The sequence below is a fragment of the Vulpes vulpes genome, chromosome 13 (assembly GCF_048418805.1).
Source record: "Vulpes vulpes isolate BD-2025 chromosome 13, VulVul3, whole genome shotgun sequence".
Classification (NCBI taxonomy): domain Eukaryota; kingdom Metazoa; phylum Chordata; class Mammalia; order Carnivora; family Canidae; genus Vulpes; species Vulpes vulpes.
Window position 1 is genome coordinate 158,124,278 of NC_132792.1, and position 16,647 is coordinate 158,140,924.

Sequence of the window (16,647 nt, forward strand, 5' to 3'; positions counted from 1 at the left end):
CACAGGCAGAGGGAGAAGCAGGCTCCCTGCGGGAGCTCGAGGTGGGACTCGATTCCGGGACCCCAGGATCACAGCCTGGGCTGAAGGCGGACGCCCAACCGCGGAGCCCCCCTGGGCGTCCCTACAGCAGTTTTTAAATCCCATTTCTGCCTCTTCCCTTCTACGGCACCAGCTCTACCTGCCACCTCTTCATCCTCCTGTCCCGAGTGTTTCAGATGCAAACTACCAAATCCGTATCCCTCCGTAGCTCTCTCCGTGCGAATGATCCTACACCACCATCTCTTTGGAGCTGGGTGCACGTCTTACTTTTAGCCTCTCCAGCTCCCCTCCTCGAGGATGACGGAGGAAAACCTGGGGGGATGAATGAATGACCTTTGGGATGACGGAGTGTGAAGTTACCTTTCCGCTAAGCTTTGGCCTCTTTACCTGTCCTTCCAAATCCTTAGGAACATTTCTTTGTAAAAAGATAGGAACCTAGACTCAAAGCCCCTGGGGATTTTTGTTCTCCTTGCCCATCACTTCGGTTTTCGTGGTCTCCTTTTGCCAGCTGCTCCAGTGCCCAGGTGTGGTGGCCACAGTGGATGAGGCCACGGCCTGCGTCCTGGCAGGCTGGTTCCAGCATGAGGAGCCCAGCACGGTGAAGCTGTTGCTGCAGGTGGTGGGGATCTTTGCAAAGCACGGGAACATGGTGAGGTGGGGCGGGGGCCGGAGGTGTGCCCCCAAGAGATCTTGTCACCCAGGGAAGCAACCGGAAGGTCCAGAGGTCCCGGGTGTCATCATAGACATAGTGGGGTGGACCCATTCTTGGGGTCAGACAGAGAGAGCCCTCCGGAAGCCAGTCCTCTGGACACAGGGGTCAAGGACTTGAGCCGTTCAAGCTCGCGCTCGGTCCCGGGAGAGGAGGAAAGAGAAGGTGTCTCCGTGGGTCATTTCAGGGTCGAGGCCAAGCCAGTTCCCAGATCCCGGGCCATCCAGGCGTCCTAGAGACCGGCGGCATCACCAGGGATGCTAGAGGCCGCGGCGAGGAGAGCTTCTGGGGGTAGCGGGAGGAGGGCTCTCCTCTGTCTCCTCCCCTTTTCCCACGAGGACAGAAGGGCCTCCTGAGTAGCCCCGTCCGACTGCCGCCCGCTTCTGGGCTGGTCCCGGCCCCAGGATGACCACGTGGGGCCCAGGTCGGGCTGACCCTCATGTGTGTGGATCCGCTTGAACGCCCGCCCGTCTCCTGAGCCGCCCTCGCCCTGCAGGTGCGACAGCTCCGCATCCTGCAGCCCTACGTGCTCAACTGCTGCTACTCCCTGGACAGCGACATTGTGATGGAGACCTTCGCGCTGCTCAGGTGTCTCATGGAGCACCTCACCTGGCAGCACTCCTCCTCCTTCCTCATTCAGCTCACCTTCACGCTGGGGCCCTTCTTTGAGGAGGTGAAGCCCTCCGAGGGGTCATTCCCCTCTCCGGGCATCCAAGGGAGCTGGGCGGAATTGTGCCGAGAGGCCCTGGTAGCCTGAACGGGATGCCAGTCGGTAGAGGACTGTGTACGTCCTCCCGCTGACGGCTGTAAAGGGCAGGGGACGCCAAGACAGCAGACGACGGTGACAAGGGAGCAGGGGGCACCGTGGGGCAGGCGGTGTACATGGGGAGCCGGGGCCACCGCCCCTACGGGGAGGACAGAGGTGGACGTGTCCTCCCTGGGTGCGTGTCTTCTCACCAGGAGCCCGACCACCTGCGCTTGCTGGCCTTTGAGATCTACAGGGCTCTCTTGGCCAAGGTCAGGAGGACGGTGCTTGTCTTCCCCTTGAAGCACCAGGTCTTCAACCTGACAGTCCTCCTCGTGCTCCACCTGGAGGATGTGAATGCCAGCGTGGCTCAGGTGAGAGGCCCCGGGGCCTGCGCTTCCGTCTCCAGTCGTCGCGGGAGGTGAACGCGGGCAGGTGTTAAGTACGAAGGAAGGGGCTGTGGCAAGACCGGGGGATGCAGGAGGAGTCGCTTTGTCGCTGGCCTTGGAGGTGGCAGTGAGGAGCCAGCTGTGACCAGAGGCTCGCAGCAGGGTTTTCTGCCCCTGCTGGCTCTCTCCAGCCGGCCGCCAGCCCACGGTGCGACGCCGTGGGTGGGAAGGCTCCAAGGAGGAGGATCCTAGCGTGGGCACAGTGCCTCTCCCTGGCCCTCGGCCCTTGGCGCCATGGCCTTCCCTTCTGCACTGAATTGAGAGCCCCCCATGCCCCCCAGCAGCGAGGTTCCCATGAGGCAGCGTCATGGGCAGGACAGAGCCTGGAACGGGCCCGTGTTCTGGGGGCCCGGGGGCGTGAGCTGCAGCCCGGAGCTTGTCACAGGACGGGGGTTCCCGATGAGGCTCCTCGGGTGACAGGGCCCCTGAAGCCGCTGGCAGCCCGCCATGGCTCGGGGTGTTGCCTTTGTGAGGTGGAGCCCGTGAGGTATGGTCCAGAGGGGCCCCCCGTTGGTGTGTGGGAGGCCACGTGGCGGGTGCATGCGGCTGGGAGGTGGCCGCGTTCGTGGCTCTGACTCTCCTGGTGCCGCGGCCGCCGGGTGTCCCGACCGCTCCTGAGTGGGAACCAGGGTGGCACAGCCCAGCTGCCTAGAGGCCCCGCCTGTCTTCTCAGCCCCGGGTCCCTCCGGCTCCTCCAGGCCCGGACTCTGCGCCATTCGTGTCCCTCTTGGCGCCGCTCCGAGTCTACTCCAGTCCTCCCGTGACGTCCCGCGCTGAGCCCTCGTGTCCCTCCAGGTCTGCCGGTCTGCCCTGTGCCACACGGCCGCCGTCCTGCGCTGGTCAAGGCTCAGAGTGGTGTTTGCCGAGAAGGACGTGTGGACCATCCTCCGAGCGCTGGTAAGGCGGCGCGGACTCCCGGCTCCGCGGCTACGGGGGCGGTCGGGGGGCAGCCCACGTCGTCGTGGCCCGCGCCGTCTGGGGGCTGCGACAGCTGCAGCTCCCTGAGCACCGAGACCGCTTCCTCCTGCCCGTGGCTCCCTAAGCTGGGGGCCGGGCCCACGACCGGACACATTCAGAGTGCGGCGGTGAGCGCTGAAGGAGACAGCGTCCTTCATAGCACTAGGGGGTGCCCGGCCCAGTCTGGGAGTTGACGGAAGGCTTCCTGGAGGCGGTGTCATCTGGGAAGGCGGGAAGCGGAAAGCAGGCTATCCCTGAGGCAAAGAGAAGGGATCAGTGGTGCGGGCCGAGGCTGAGAGGGTGGAGAACCAACTGGCGGAGTCTATGGAATGGAGCGGCCTCAGTGTGGCCGTATTTTTTTACTTTGTTAAGAAAGGCAGGAAATCCCGACTTTCGGTGAAATTTACCACATTTTCTCGGCAGATAATTTACGTTGTTTAAAACATCGTGCGGAGCAAATGCAAAATCTCTGCAGGCTGTTTTTGGCTTCGGAACTGGAGGTGTGCAGGCTTGGTGGGGGCGGCAAGCGGGAGCTGGGGCCGCACTGTGCGCCGAGGGTTCGGGCACAATCAGCAGCAGGACTTGGTGCCGTCGGCATCCGGAGCCACCGAAGTGCTCTAAGCCAGGGGGTCCCACGGTTGGATGATGGGTTCAGAGAGGCCGCCTGGATGCAGCCTGAGGAGATGTTCACAAGGGGCAGGACTAGGGGCCGTGGCTGAGAGGGTCCAGCGAGAGGAGACGAGGTGACGACGACAAAGACACGGAGGCTCGGCGGGGACTGGAGAGCTAGCTGATGTGGGGTGTGAAGGGAAAGGTCAGCTCCGGGTCTCTGACCTGGGTGAGAGCTGGTGTCACAGCCTGGGTCAGGAATGCAGAGCGGGAGACGGGTGTCGGGGGAGGATGGCGCCTTGATTTTGTCCCTGTGGAGTTCGTAGTGCTTGGGAGACCTCTCCCATCGGAAGTCGATCTCATCACCGAGCGGTGCTGGGGATACGGGTTTGTGGACACTGGGCCCACGGCTGAGTGGTAGACGGGAGCTGCGAGCGGGTCATCTAAGGGAATGGTGCAGAGGGAGAGGGGTGTGGCTGGACATCGGGATCCCAGGCCACATCGGTTCCAAGCATCCCACGAAGGAGGCTAGGAAAGGAAACCAGGCCAAGACACGGCAACAAGAGGACAGGGGGCCGGTGGTCACTGAGGAGGGAGACGTTTCAGGAGCGATGCGTGGTCATTGGACAATAGCACGAGTCCAGGGACATAAAGACTGGATGTGCCTGTTGGGTTTGGGCCGTGGAAGCCACGTCTAGGTCAGCGGGACGGTGCCAGCAGGCCAGGGTGGGTGCAAGATTCAAGGGTTTCTCAAGGGGAGATGAGCAGTGAGCGGGGCTCTGTCCACACCCTCTTCGACCGGAGCCGTCTCACTTCTGTTGGTTCAAAATATCAGGTTTCTGGTTAGGACTTTGATTTGAAGAAAGGATTTTCTACCAGTTTGACCAGCCGCAGGATGTAGCCTCTTCATTTAAGAACTCGGGCTGCAGGGGGCGTCTGGGGGGCTCCGTGGTTGAGCGGCTGCCTTCAGCTCAGGGCCTGATCCCCAGGGCCCTGGGATCCCTCTCCCTCTGCCTGTGTCTCTGCCTCTCTCTCTCTCTCTCTTTGTCTCATGAATAAATAAATAAAATCTTAAAAAAAAAGAACTCGGGCTGTAGTGCAAAGGGGGAGCAGGAGAGTCTCCGGGAAGGAAATGCAGGGGATGTGGTTAGGTCTTTGCAAAAGGCAGAGCGTGTCATCCCCCGAACCTTCTAGGGAGGGACCTGGATGAATGCAGAACCGGGTGCATGCCAAGGCAGGGAAAGGTGCTGGGACATTTCATGACATTTCACGACATTAATCACAAGCGGCCCTGCAGGCTCTGTTCAATAGGATGGCGTAGACACGACTGGTTCTGCTGCAGCCGAGGGCAAATGACCTCGAGATTGAAGGTTTTAAGCCAAGACATAAACAAATCGTAGGGAAACAACCGGGTTCACTCCCCTGTGGTTGGGAGTCGGAGGGAAGAGATGGGCGCGCAGAAGATTGGGGTAGATCTCTTCAAGTTTCGTGCCTCCCCGAGGGAAAGGGAGCTCCCTGTCGATCCAGGAAGGCTTCGTAGGGGAAACGAGACTTCAGGAGCTGCGGTGGGAGCGGGTGGAGATGTAGAATTTTTAAAAAATTGTTATTTTTTAAAGGCATCTCTGTACCGATGGGGGAGGGCTCAGATTCATGACCCCAAGATCAAAGGGTCACATGCTCCACCAACGAGCCGGCCAGGCGCCCCCAGAACGTTCGGAGGGGGGTTTGCACTGGGGAGCTGGGCCCGGGCCGAGCGGGGCGGGGGCAGGACGGCGCAGGGGGCGTCTTACCTACTCCAGCTCCTCCTCCTACAGCTGCAGCAGGAGGCAAGCAAAGCCCTTTGGTTCCTGAAGCAGTGTGTGACTCTCTTCAAGAGCCCCCAGGCCGCCATCCGCCAGACAGCAGTGCGGTTTGCAGGTACCCCCGGCCCTCCTCTGGGAGCCACCGTGTCCTTGAACCGCCCGAAGACCCGGGACGCGAGGCTCCATCGGAGGGTGGAGGGGCCCCCATGGAGCCCCCAGGGCGGCTCCTGCGATGATCCACGTATTCTCCACCCTTCCCTCGGCCTCCACCTGGCCCCCACCCCGCAGAGGCTCCGGGTTGGGTGACCCTTCCTACAGCAGAATGGGCCGGGTCCCGGCAGGCCAGGCCAGCAAAGCTCCCCAGGGGCGGGGGGTCGGGTGTGGATGCCGCAGCTCACAGGCTGGTGAGGCCTGCTTCACGCCACCCCGAGGAAGAGCAGAGGGGTACGAGCCCCTCCCCTGCCCAGTGTGCTGGTGGCCGCTGGAGAAGCAGGGGAGGTAATTTCCACGTGTGGGAAAAGTCTAGACAAGGCCGGTTAGGGGGTGCGGAAGACAGGATCAAGGAGGTGTGTATTCTGGGAAGAGACGGGAGAGCAGGTGCAGCCCGCGTCCTGAGGTCCTTCGGGGGGCCCCTGAGGCGCTCTGTGTGCTCCGTAGGCCAGATCATCCAGACCCTGGACGCCGAGGCCGATGACATTGAGGAAGTATGCACAGGTGAGCGGCAACCGGTCGCTGCCCCTCGCATCGGGAAAGGTGCTGGTGCTGGCGGGCCGCTGGGACGGCCCCCGCTACACGGCCCCGTAGTGTCCACGCGTCCCCCGGGACTCGCCGGCCGGCACCTAGCCCTTCCCTTCCCTCTGCCCCCCTCGAGCTGCCGGTGTGCTGACTGCCTGGCTTGGCCTTCGCTCTCAGCTCTTCTCCGCGGGCAGAGGCGGGCGGAGGGGCCCCAAAGGGTTGGTGGGCCGTGCAGGGCGGGGGCAGCTCCCGATGCCGGGCGGTGCGGCGTCCCCCTGTGCCCGAGCCGTGCACCCAGCGGGAGGCTTCCGAAGCTGCCGGTCCCCAGCCTATCCCCTGTGCCGCCGGCTGGGCCCCGACCGTTCCTCGTCCAAGCTCCTTAGTGGTCCCCGTGTTGCAGCCCTAAAGAACATGCAGGAGGACCCTGACCCCATGGTCAGCTGCCTCGCCACTCAGACCCTCTACATCCTGGAAGCCAAGGAGAAGCTGCTGGCCAACACCTCGACCTCCTGCTTCTGCGGGCGGAGGGCTCGGAAGAGCTACTCCTGAGCCTGCGTCCCCGGGGCCTGGCCAGGCAGCTGCGACCGTGACACGACGGCCACTGTGACAGTGGGGCCAGGCCCCCAGAAGACGACGTGTGCCCCTCACAGCCTTGTAATAAAAGGAAGAGGCACAAACTTCTGTGGAGTAGAAGTGTGCTCCCTGCCTTTGCACCGAGGTCCGTGGGGCCGAGCCATTCACCGGAGCTGCGTCCCCGCGGCAGCCACCCGGTCCCCGTGGCTCTGTCCCACGTAGACAGGTGATCGGAGGCCCGAGCACCGAGGCATTTGAACATCAGCTCCAACTGGAGCTGGGGGGACGGGGATGCTGGGACACGCGAGGCGTCTAGACCCCAGCTGTACCCGCAGGGCTCCCGGCGGCAAGCGCGGGTCTAAGCAGGGCGGGGACTTTAGTAAAGGGCATCGGTCAGCTCATGACGCATCCCGGGAGAGCAGAGAGCTTGGGAACCACCCTCAGGAACGGGGTGGCCCTGCAAAAACAGCAGTGTGGCTGCGCGAGGGGTGACAACAGCCCAGGTGACAACACTCCGGCCTGAGTATTGGGAGCTTGGCCACCGTTTGTCCCAAGAGCCAGATGTTCGTCCTCCCATTGCGAGGGTTGAGCGGGGTGAAGACCATCTCCCGGGGCTCCTGTTGGAACGGATCCGACCCAGGGCCCTAAGCTTATCCTCAGGTCTGTGTGGGATCGGGATCGTGTGCTGCTCCCCACCCCCACCCCCACGCACCCTGGAGTCACCTGTCACCCCTGACCTGCCAGGCCCCAGAGCCCTGGGGGCAACGACAGCAACCCGATGTCCTAAAATGCAGGCTCCCCTGAGGTCAAACCTGCTCTGAGCGGGGCGCGGGAGCTCAGGCCACAGTGGAGCAGACGTTCAGGTGTGGCCTCCTCTGTCGCCTGCATCCAAGCGCCCAGGGCACGCGGGGCTCCCCCGTCGCTCGCCCTCTCCACCCCCACCTGCCTCCCTCTCCGTGGGGCCAAGCTCCTCAAGCAGCATCGCCGCCTGGTGCCGAGGGGCATCACTAGGTCCTGCTCACAAACCAGCCTCCCAGGCAGTAAAGCCCACGCGTGTCTGCACGGGCACGGGCTCCCCTCGCGCCTTCCCCCGGCCTGGGCTCTGGGTCCCACGCCAGCGACCGCCAGCAGCCGCTGGGGCCTCGCCGGCTCGTCCTCTTACTGATGGAGGTGAACGGGGACTGGCCCAAGACAGCCGTGCGCCAAGGGCCCTTCCCTGCCCTCGGAAGCACCATGGGGTCGAAGATGCTGGTGTAGGACGCGCTCCAGAGACTGTTCGGGTGCCCGCACAGATCGCTCCCCTCATGTTGGTCAAGCCCAGCTGAGGGGAACGATGGGAAGAGACCACATGGGGGAAGCAACTGAAGTCCGTGGGGCCATCTCTGGCTTGTCCTGATCCCGGGGGGGTCGTGGCCACCTGCTGGCGTCTCTGGGCCTCGGTTCCTCTCCTCTGTAAACCGAGAGGGTCGGAAAAACCTGTCCCTGATGACAATGCCACCCAGGTTGACAATGAATGGCCCCCAGCGGCTTCGGAGAGGTGCCATTACACCCCAAGTACTATTTCTCTCCTTCACGCTCCTGTTTCCAAATTTCCTATAATAAGCAGATGCTATTGTTATAATTGGGAAGGAAAACCAAATCCTGCAAAAGAACAAAAGAACGATGTCCCTTAACCTGGTGTTGCTGCCTCCCTACCCCTCAGGGCTTTGGCACCCTCAAGACACAGCGTGACCTGAGTTTGCAAAAGCCACCTTGTGTGGCAAGCCCTCTGCAGGGCACGGGGAGGGGCAGGGCCGCCGGGTGGGGCTGGTCGGTTCCAGGGCCCGGTTCCTGGCAACGTGGGTGGCTCCCGGGTCCCCACTTTCTGGTTTTACCCACACACTCCCCCAGGCCTGCAGCTGGCCACACCTGTCACTTGGCACCGTCCACAGTGGACTCTGGGGGGGTCCGATGCAGAGGGGCCGTGCGGAGCCAGGGTGGGACCAGGTGGGAGGGTGGGGCAGAGAGCGTGGGTGAGGCATGGGAAAGGCGGGTCAGCCAGCCCGAACCAGCCGCCTTAGAAGACACCCCGCTTCCCAGGGCAGGGAGGCCCCAGCCCCTGCTGGAGAGCCTTGGGGGGATGACGGCGACTCCTCGCACCTGTGTCCCCCACCTGAGGCTCAGGGTCCCCGTGCACTTGCCAAGACCAGCAGCCTCTTGGGTAGAAGCTCCCTCGGGGGGGCCTCCCACCTCCCACCCACGAGGACTTCTGCTCTGACAGACCCATAGTCATTAAAAATGTTTTCTTGGGCAGCCCAGGTGGCTTGCTTTAGCGCTGCCTTCGGCCCAGGGTGTGACCCCAGGGTCCTGGGATCGAGTCCCCTGTCGGGCTCCCTACATGGAGCTTGCTTCTCCCTCTGCCTGTGTCTCTGCCTCTCTCTGGTCTCTCATGAATAAATGAATAAAATCTTAAAAAATAAAATAAAATAAAAATGTTTTCTTGAGAGAGGCGCCTGCCAAACTGGATACTTGCACGCAGCTAACAGCCACGGGCCGCACGGGGGCCTCGGGGACGCACTGGATTCTGAATGAAGCAAAATCTAAAATCATGTGGGAGACCTGGATTCCTGAAAAGCAGGGCTAAGAGGCCAAGTATACCGAGTTCTGAGCAGGAGAGTAGCTCAGCTGTCCAGGAACAGGCCTGCGGTTCCAGGGCCACGAGCACGTGGTAGGTTTGCTTGCATCCTCCTAGACCTATTTTTTTTTTAATTTAAATTCAATTTGCCAACATACAGTGCAAGACCCAGTGCTCACCCCGTCCCGTGCCCTCCTCGCGCCCGTCACCCAGTCACCACCCCCCCACACCTTGTGCAGCCCTTTGAGTGTTTCCTGGAGCTCTTACACTTACTTATGTTGAAAATAATGGGATGCATAGGCGGAGACATTTTTAGGGCCTTAGGGGAAGAAAAGGAATATGAAGTTTTTAAAGACTGAAAAGCACTGATCTAGAAACAAAACCCCAGACGGCCGTGGAGCTCTTTTCCCATCTGAGCTTCCCATATTTCTGTCTTCTCTTCCCAAATGGCAAGGGAATGGACTGGGTCTGGTGTGCAGCACGGTGTCCTCCAGGCTCTAGAAGAGGCACCTGCTCTGTCCGTGAAAGGAAGCGGGTGCCGTGCTTGGGCGGGTCTCAAGGTCCAGCCCCGGCTCCGTCCCTACTAGCACTGCCCCTGGACACGGCACGTCCTCGCCGAGACGTCCCCCATTTCAGAAATGAGACTACGACCTATTACACGGGGGGTGGGGAGTGAAGACCCTTCCCCCAAAATGCCTGAAATAGTGCCCGGAATACAGTGGGTGCTCAGTAAGTGCTGGTGCCCTCCCCAGCTAACGTACCCGTCCTGGGAGACAACACACAGGGTCAGCGGGGGACGCAGCGCTCTCAACTCTGCTCTATAACTGAGCAAGCCCCAGACTCGGAGACTCGGGAAACTCTCACCAGGCCGGCCCCCCGCCCCAGAGCCCTGCCCCCCACCCTGCCCCAGAGCCCTGCCCCCCCACCCCCACCCCGCCCCAGAGCCCTGCCCCCCCCACCCCCACCCTGCCCCAGAGCCCTGCCCCCCACCCATCCCCCACCCCGCCCCAGAGCCCTGCCTCCCCATCCCCCAGAGGAGGGCCACCAGCCCAAGGCCGGCAGCTCTCAGGGTCGCACCATGACCCACAATGGTCATTCGGGTTTTATTTAGGACAACTTAGAACACACACACATCCGGTCTAGGAACAGAAATGTACAGCATGAGGCTTAAATAACTTTCGTACACTATGTACAGTCATCAGCAGAGGTACAAAACATATGTACAACTTGTGCTAGCCGCGTAGCGAGGAGGGCGTCAGCCGGGTGAGACCCCGCAGCCTGGGCAGGGGGTGACCCCTAGAAAAGAGCTGGTGGCAGGGCAGGGCCCTGATTCACTTCGGGGGTCTTCTCTGACCGTCGGCTCCTCTTGGAGTTGTTCCTACTTCCCTGCAAAGCCCTCGGGACGAGGCCTGGGGGCCCACCGGGGCGCTGGGCTGGGCGGGGGTGGGGGTGGGACGAGGACGCCCCGGGAAACAGAGCTGTCCTCGTAGGTTCTGTCCTGGGCGTAGGGCTGGGGGCCCGGGAGCCCGAGGGCAAGGCCAGGCCCAGGAGGCCTGTGGGGCTACAGCCTGGGCCGGGCCGCCGGGCAGATTCCTGTCTGGGTCGGCAAACGGGCCGTGGCGGGGCCACTCGGGGGAGGTGACTCGCTCTCCCGCAGCAGCACCCCGGGAGCAGGCTGGGGCCCGCAGCCGGGGGGGGGGTGCCCCAAGGGGCGGGAAGAGAGCAGGGCCTCCCTGAATCCCAGCGGCGGCCGCCTACGTGGCCACCACCATGGGGGGGGCGTGAGAGTCGCAGCGACAGTCTGCCCTCTACGGTGGTTTTGTGCTTCAATGGCCCTCCGCCCGGCGACACCGCCCCGGGGAGGCATCAGGGCCACCCAAAGGGGCCACCCCGCCACCCCAGGCTGAAGCCGCAGTCCAGACGGCTCCCAGAGCCACGGGGTCCCTCCCGAGGGCCTGGACGGGGCACCCGGGCCACCTCAAGGCCTGGGCGTGCCTCTCCTCGGCGATGCCCAGGCCACGGCAGGTGCCACCTCGGGGACGCGATCACAGCCCAGGGCCCAGCCGAGGCACCTGCCGGCTGGGGTGTGCTGACGGCGCTGGCCACACGCAAGTCGCCGATGGGCAAAAAGCCAAGGACGACGAGCCGCTGGCGCAGGACAGGCCGTGCTGGGCTGGGTCCGCGCGAGGAGCCGCCTCCCCAGAGTGGGGGTGCCCGGTGGGACCAGCCCGGCCCCGCCACCCGCCATCGCCACCGCCGTGGCCTTGCCGTCTGTGCTCGAATCACAACCGTTTTGTGCTTCCGACCTTGAGGATGCCGGGGGCCCGCCCCCTCACCGTGTCCCTGGGCGTCCCTGTCCCGACCCCGGCGCAGGACGCAGGGGCGCGGGGCTCCTGGAGCGCAGCTTCTGGAAGAGCTCGGGGCTCCCGAGGGACTTCAAGTTCAGAGTCCAAGGTAGTGGCCCGGACAGCGGAGCCGGCCCGCCGTGAGGTAGCTGCCCCGTCGGACCTCCCGCAGGCCGGGCACCTCTCGCTGGCATCGCCGTGCGACCCCCGGGGGCCCGGCCGCCGCGTCCTGGGTCTCGCAGTCTGTGAACAGTCACGCACACGGGGTCTGTCTTACAGGTGTGGGGGAGGGGGCGAGGCGGCTGCTCCCACGGGGGCCGAGGAGCAGCGAGCACCCCGCAGGGCTGGGAGGTGGCCTGGCCGGCGCAGGCGACTGTCCCCGGATGCAGGAGGCCAGGCCTCCAGGCTGGTCCGACTCCACCGCCGGGTGCCAGGGGCCACAGCACAGCGTTCTCAGCCTCGGGGGCAGCTCCGAGCCGGGGGTGGGGCGGGGGCTCGGCGGGGGCTCCCCGCCGGGCCCAGCAGGGACAGGCACGGAGGACACACAGAGCTACCTCCCGAATGCCCCCAAGTCACTGCACATCTCAGAACACAGGTGGGCTCCTGGCCCCCCGGACGGGGACAGGACGGGGACGGGACGGGGACAGGAAGCACAAGGGCGGGCAAGGGCTGGGAGAACAGGGGTGGGGCGGGGCGGGGGGCGCCAAGACTCCTCCCGAGGCCCGGCCTGTGAATGCAGAATTGCCCCAACAGGGGGCACGGGCAGGCGGCTCTCCCCGCACCCCGGGCCGAGGCCTGCGCCCCAAGCGAAAGGAAACTCCAGGGACTCCTTCGTCACCGCCATCCGGCGGGGAGGGCCCGCGGCCCCGTGCCAGCTTTAAGGCTTGAAAATGTGTCTCCTGAATAACCAGAGAGAAAGCGGCCGGAAGGACCCCTGCTCTGTCGGGGCTGAACATCCAGGGGAGCCGGGGGGAGGCTGGGCCGTCCGCACCGTCCCAGCCACCTCCCGTCAGACTCGATCCTCTGAGCTGCTTCCTACGTGGCCCCAACAGGACTCGGGGAGGGGGGTCGCCCCGGGCCCCGGGGTGCAGTTCCCCTTCCTCCGAGGGGCAGCGGGCACATGTGGTGCCGCGGGCACGGCTGCTGTAAGGCTGCCCGGCCCGGGGTGGACGAAGGCACTGAAGCGTCAGGCGGCCGAGAGGTCGGGGGCAGCGGGACGGTCCCTGGGGGCAGGGCTGGGGAGGCCCGAGCTGCGAAGCCAACAAAGGAGGGGGCCCCGGAGGGCTGGCAGGGCTGTTCCCTTTGGGACTCCCGGCCCCCCCAGCCCCCCGCAAGTGCTGAGGGAAAGAACATCCGGGGAGAAACTTCAAGTCAGTTTCCAGGAGGCAACAGCAAAAACCAAAAATTAAAAAAATAATAATAATAAATTAAATAGCTGAAGTGTTTCTGACCATCTCCCCCAAGGAATTTTTTTTAGCAGCTCAACCTCGGCCCCATCAGAAAGGGACCCCAAGGAGTTGCCGGGGTCAACTGGGGGTGGCTGTTGGTGGCCAAGGGGCTAAGGGTCAGCTGCAGGGCCCAGCTGCCTACACCTGGTTTCCGTGGTTACCTGAGGACTATCGTTTTGGGCTCAGAGGCAGGTGCAGTGGCTCCAGAGGCTGGACGAGGGGATGTAGGGGGAGGCCTGTTCTGTTGGGAGGGGCATAGCAGGGGCTGGGCTGCCTCCCCTCCCCTACGGGTCCCCAGCCCTGGGCCAGAGGCTTAAGGACGCAGGAGAAAATGTGGCCAGAGGGACGGCGAGGGGAGCCCCGGGGGGCTGCGGGGAGAGAAATGAGAGGGGGAATGAATGCCCTTTGGCTTCACAGCTTAAATTCCTCCCCAACCTCCTTCTCTCCCCAAGAGGCAGGGGAGGGCCCAGGGGAAGAGCATCCGTAGGAAGGTCAGGGGAGAGGCCGGAGCAGGAGAGCGGCCTCGCCGATGCCCACACCCTGTGTCCCCAGGGCTGGGGGCCCCGTCAGACCACAGCTCCCCTCTGTGCTGTCCAGGCTCCGGGGGGGCCGAGGGTCTGGGGGCCGTCCTCGGAAAGGCAGCCAGGGTGAGGACTGCTGTGTGCTCCTAGGGTGGGCCACCGGGCAACCGCCGTACGCTCCAGAACTTCACCGTCAGGTCACTGGGGTGGAGGACAAGGGGGACCGGTCAGCTCTTGCAGGGGGCCCGGCTGGCTACCCCCAAAAGTCAAGGATGGGCCAGAGCCTCCAAACTCCCCAAGTGCGGCTGGGCCAAGGGGCAAGCATCGCTGGGGATGACGGGCAGACCGCAGGGGTGCAGGGCTGGCTGCTGGGCAGAGGGAGAGGGCCTGCGGTCTCTAAGCCGCCAACGCAATTCTCGTCGTGGGTTTTCGTTGGTGGGTTTTGTTTTGTCCAGGCCTGGACGCTCCCCCTCTGCCTTCGGCCACCTGGCACCCCTCTCCTGGGGAAGAGGGCGGGTCCATCCCCCTCGTCATGCTCGGAAGAGGGTGGGAGGAAGAGGGGCAGGCGGGCATTCACTCCGGGCCAGGCAGGGCATGGAGGGAGCGTAGGGAGGAGGAGCAAAATAATCTCATACCGTTGAGAAGCAGCTCAGACCGAGGCGGAGAAAGAGAGGGAAGAGGAAAGAGGGGAGGATGACAGAGGAGACGGGAGGGGGTCAGGGCAGGGTGGTGGCTCGGCCCTTTATGGCCAGGACTCGGCGAGGAAGGCAGGGGGTGAGTCCGGGGACGTAATTCCACACCTTTACCCGGCAGTCACTGTTGGGGGAGAGAGGCAGACAGGCAGAGAGAGAGGAGAGGCAGGAGGAGACGGGGAGGGGGCGCGGAAAAGGAAGAGACCCCTCTGAGGGGCTCCCCCGTGGGCCGGGGGCCTGGGCGTCCCCTGGGTGGGGACGAGGGCTGGGGCGGGGCAGGGGAGGGTCCAGGGGCGGCGGGGCCGTCTGTGGTCTGAGCTCGGCGGGCGGACGGAGGGACGGACAGGGGGCAGGACGCCAGGCCGGGGGCTGTGGTGTGAGCGGCAGGAAGGGCCTGCAGACAAGGGGGCGAGGCCTGGCCCGGGCCCAGCACCCTGCGGCTCCCCCGCCCCTCGCGGGCGCTCCTGGAACTGGGCGCCAGGGCCTCTGCTCGGCCGGCCAAGCCCGCGGGGACACCTGGAGGGCCCCGAGGCGCCCCAGGGAGAGGGCCGGGGAGCCCGCGCCGACCCCCCTCCCGGCACCCACCTGGAGGCGGTGAAGATGTGCTTGGCGTTGGTGCAGATGGCATTGATGGGGCTGTCGTGGCCCCTGATCTCGCCGATGGGCGTGAAGTTATCCACGTTCCAGACCTTGATGACGCCCGCGCGGCAGGCGCTCAGCAGCATGGGGCGGCCGGGGACGAAGGCCAAGGCGCACACCCAGTCCTTGTGCGCATTGGGGATTTGCTGTGGGAGGAGCCGCGCGTGAGGCCTGGGGCTGCTGGGGGGAGGCCGGCGGGGGACGCCGCGTGGGGACAGCTGCCGGGCTTCCCTCCGGGAGGCGGCCCACCCCAGCCCCACGCAAACTGAGATCCTGCACTGGCGGAGAAGCCTCCCGCCCTCCCAGGTGGATGCTCCAGGAAAGGGGACACGGGGATGGAGACTTCGAGTCAAACCCTGCGGCTAAGAGCAGCCCCCTCCCTGAGAGCAGCTGCAGGAGGTGCAGGGGAGGCTGCGGGGGAGGCTGCGGGGGAGCAGGGCACTGGACACACGGGCATGACGGTGGGGAACAGGCTGGCGGGGGGAGCTCCAGGACCCCGGGTCCCCAAGGCCCTGCCTGGACTGAGGCCTGGCCTCACCCCCCCCCACCCCTCCCCTTCCGCCCACCGCACCTGGATGAGCTCCTGCTGCTCCAGGTCCCACTTCTTGATGCCATTGTCCCGGGAGCCACTGAACAGGATGTCTCCCTGGATGGCCAGACACTCGATGCCATCGTAGTGCGGGGGCTCGAAGTTGTGGGTGGGCCCTATGGTGCCCGTCGCACACTCCCCCAACTCGAACATCTGGGGGAGGAAAGGCCGGTAGGGAGGGCCCGAGGGAGGCAGAGGGGAGCCGGGCCGCCCGCGCACTCCACGCAGCAGCCCCGTGGGCCCTGGCGCCTGGCCCAGGAGGGGCTCCTGGAGGGGCCACCGTTTCTTCCAGGACGGCGGAGTCCGAAGCCTGGGTCCTGACCCTCCCCAAGGGGCCGGGGGCAGACTGGCCTATGTTAACAGCTCAACGTGCAGCTCATATGGAGAAACGTGGGTCTGGGCTGGGAACCTCCTTTTAAGTTTCTTTTTAATAAATAAAGCACTACTTGTATTTGGAATATGGACATTATAATGCCCGCCACCCGGTTTCTCGGCTTCCCGGTTTCTGACTGTGGACGTAGGGTCTTCAATGACACAATTGGGGAGCAAACAAAACTCATGTTGTCTGGTATCCTTCGTGTTTTGCTCGCCTTCCATCATTGTAGTAGGTACAGGGCAGCCTGTTCAGTGGGTTTTCCCTCATTTCTGTGGCTGCTACTCTGCCCTTTGACGCTGAGGTCACTAAGTTCTTCACCATTTACCAAAATACGGCTGCAGTGTCCTTTCTGCACGCAGCTCCTCCCTCTTTGGGGTGCCTCCCTCAGCGTGAATCTCCCCAAGGCTCCCGAGGCCCGGGGGTGGGTGGGGGGAGGGCAGGAGACACGCAGAGAACGCTCCCCGCCCCAGGCCCCGAGGGAGGTACCTTGACGTAGTGGTCCTTGGAGCCGGTCACCACCAGGTCGTGCTGGCTGGCGGTCTGGGTGACCGTCAGGCACATCACGGGGCCGATGTGGCCAGTCAGCTTGCCCACCGGCTGGAACCTGCGTGGGGAGAGGCCGGGCTGTGGGGGGACGCCGATCGGAGGGAGCCCGGGGTGGGCGCATTGCTGGGGGTCGTGTGCCCCGGACGAGCTGGCCCGGCCAGGGCGCTGTCCCTCCCCGCAGAGCACGATCAAGGGCCTGGACGGGAGTGGCCTGCTGCCCCGGGGGCCTCGAGGTCAAGGGGCCCCGAGCGGCAAGCCC

The 16,647-nt window shown here is 64.4% G+C and overlaps 2 protein-coding genes across 9 annotated transcripts in view; one reads left to right on the forward strand and one right to left on the reverse strand.

Moving 5' to 3' along the window:
- LOC112934555 (maestro heat-like repeat-containing protein family member 7) overlaps positions 1 to 6,722 on the forward strand; it is a 29,854-nt gene extending 23,132 nt beyond the window's left edge. The window contains exons 19-25 of the mRNA XM_072733745.1: positions 548 to 688; positions 1,245 to 1,421; positions 1,709 to 1,867; positions 2,738 to 2,839; positions 5,323 to 5,425; positions 5,968 to 6,024; positions 6,446 to 6,722. Of these exons, the coding sequence (XP_072589846.1) occupies positions 548 to 688; positions 1,245 to 1,421; positions 1,709 to 1,867; positions 2,738 to 2,839; positions 5,323 to 5,425; positions 5,968 to 6,024; positions 6,446 to 6,594 (888 nt within the window). The 3' untranslated portion in view covers positions 6,595 to 6,722. The remainder of the gene's footprint in view (positions 1 to 547; positions 689 to 1,244; positions 1,422 to 1,708; positions 1,868 to 2,737; positions 2,840 to 5,322; positions 5,426 to 5,967; positions 6,025 to 6,445) is intronic.
- Positions 6,723 to 10,319: 3,597 nt separating this feature from the next.
- The window catches only part of KIF21B (kinesin family member 21B), a 47,035-nt gene continuing 40,707 nt past the window's right edge, over positions 10,320 to 16,647 (reverse strand). For 5 of the 8 annotated variants that reach the window (XR_003237982.2, XR_003237981.2, XR_011996417.1 and 2 more), the window contains 5 exons: positions 16,329 to 16,446; positions 15,449 to 15,619; positions 14,824 to 15,023; positions 14,182 to 14,362; positions 10,320 to 13,747 (listed from right to left, as the gene is read on the reverse strand). Coding sequence is in view for 3 of the 8 variants with exons in the window: in XM_026018039.2 (XP_025873824.1) it covers positions 13,693 to 13,747; positions 14,824 to 15,023; positions 15,449 to 15,619; positions 16,329 to 16,446 (544 nt within the window). In the remaining 5 variants the exon portion in view is untranslated. The remainder of the gene's footprint in view (positions 13,748 to 14,181; positions 14,363 to 14,823; positions 15,024 to 15,448; positions 15,620 to 16,328; positions 16,447 to 16,647) is intronic. The other 3 variants (XM_026018039.2, XM_026018038.2, XM_026018037.2) reach the window with 1 other exon arrangement.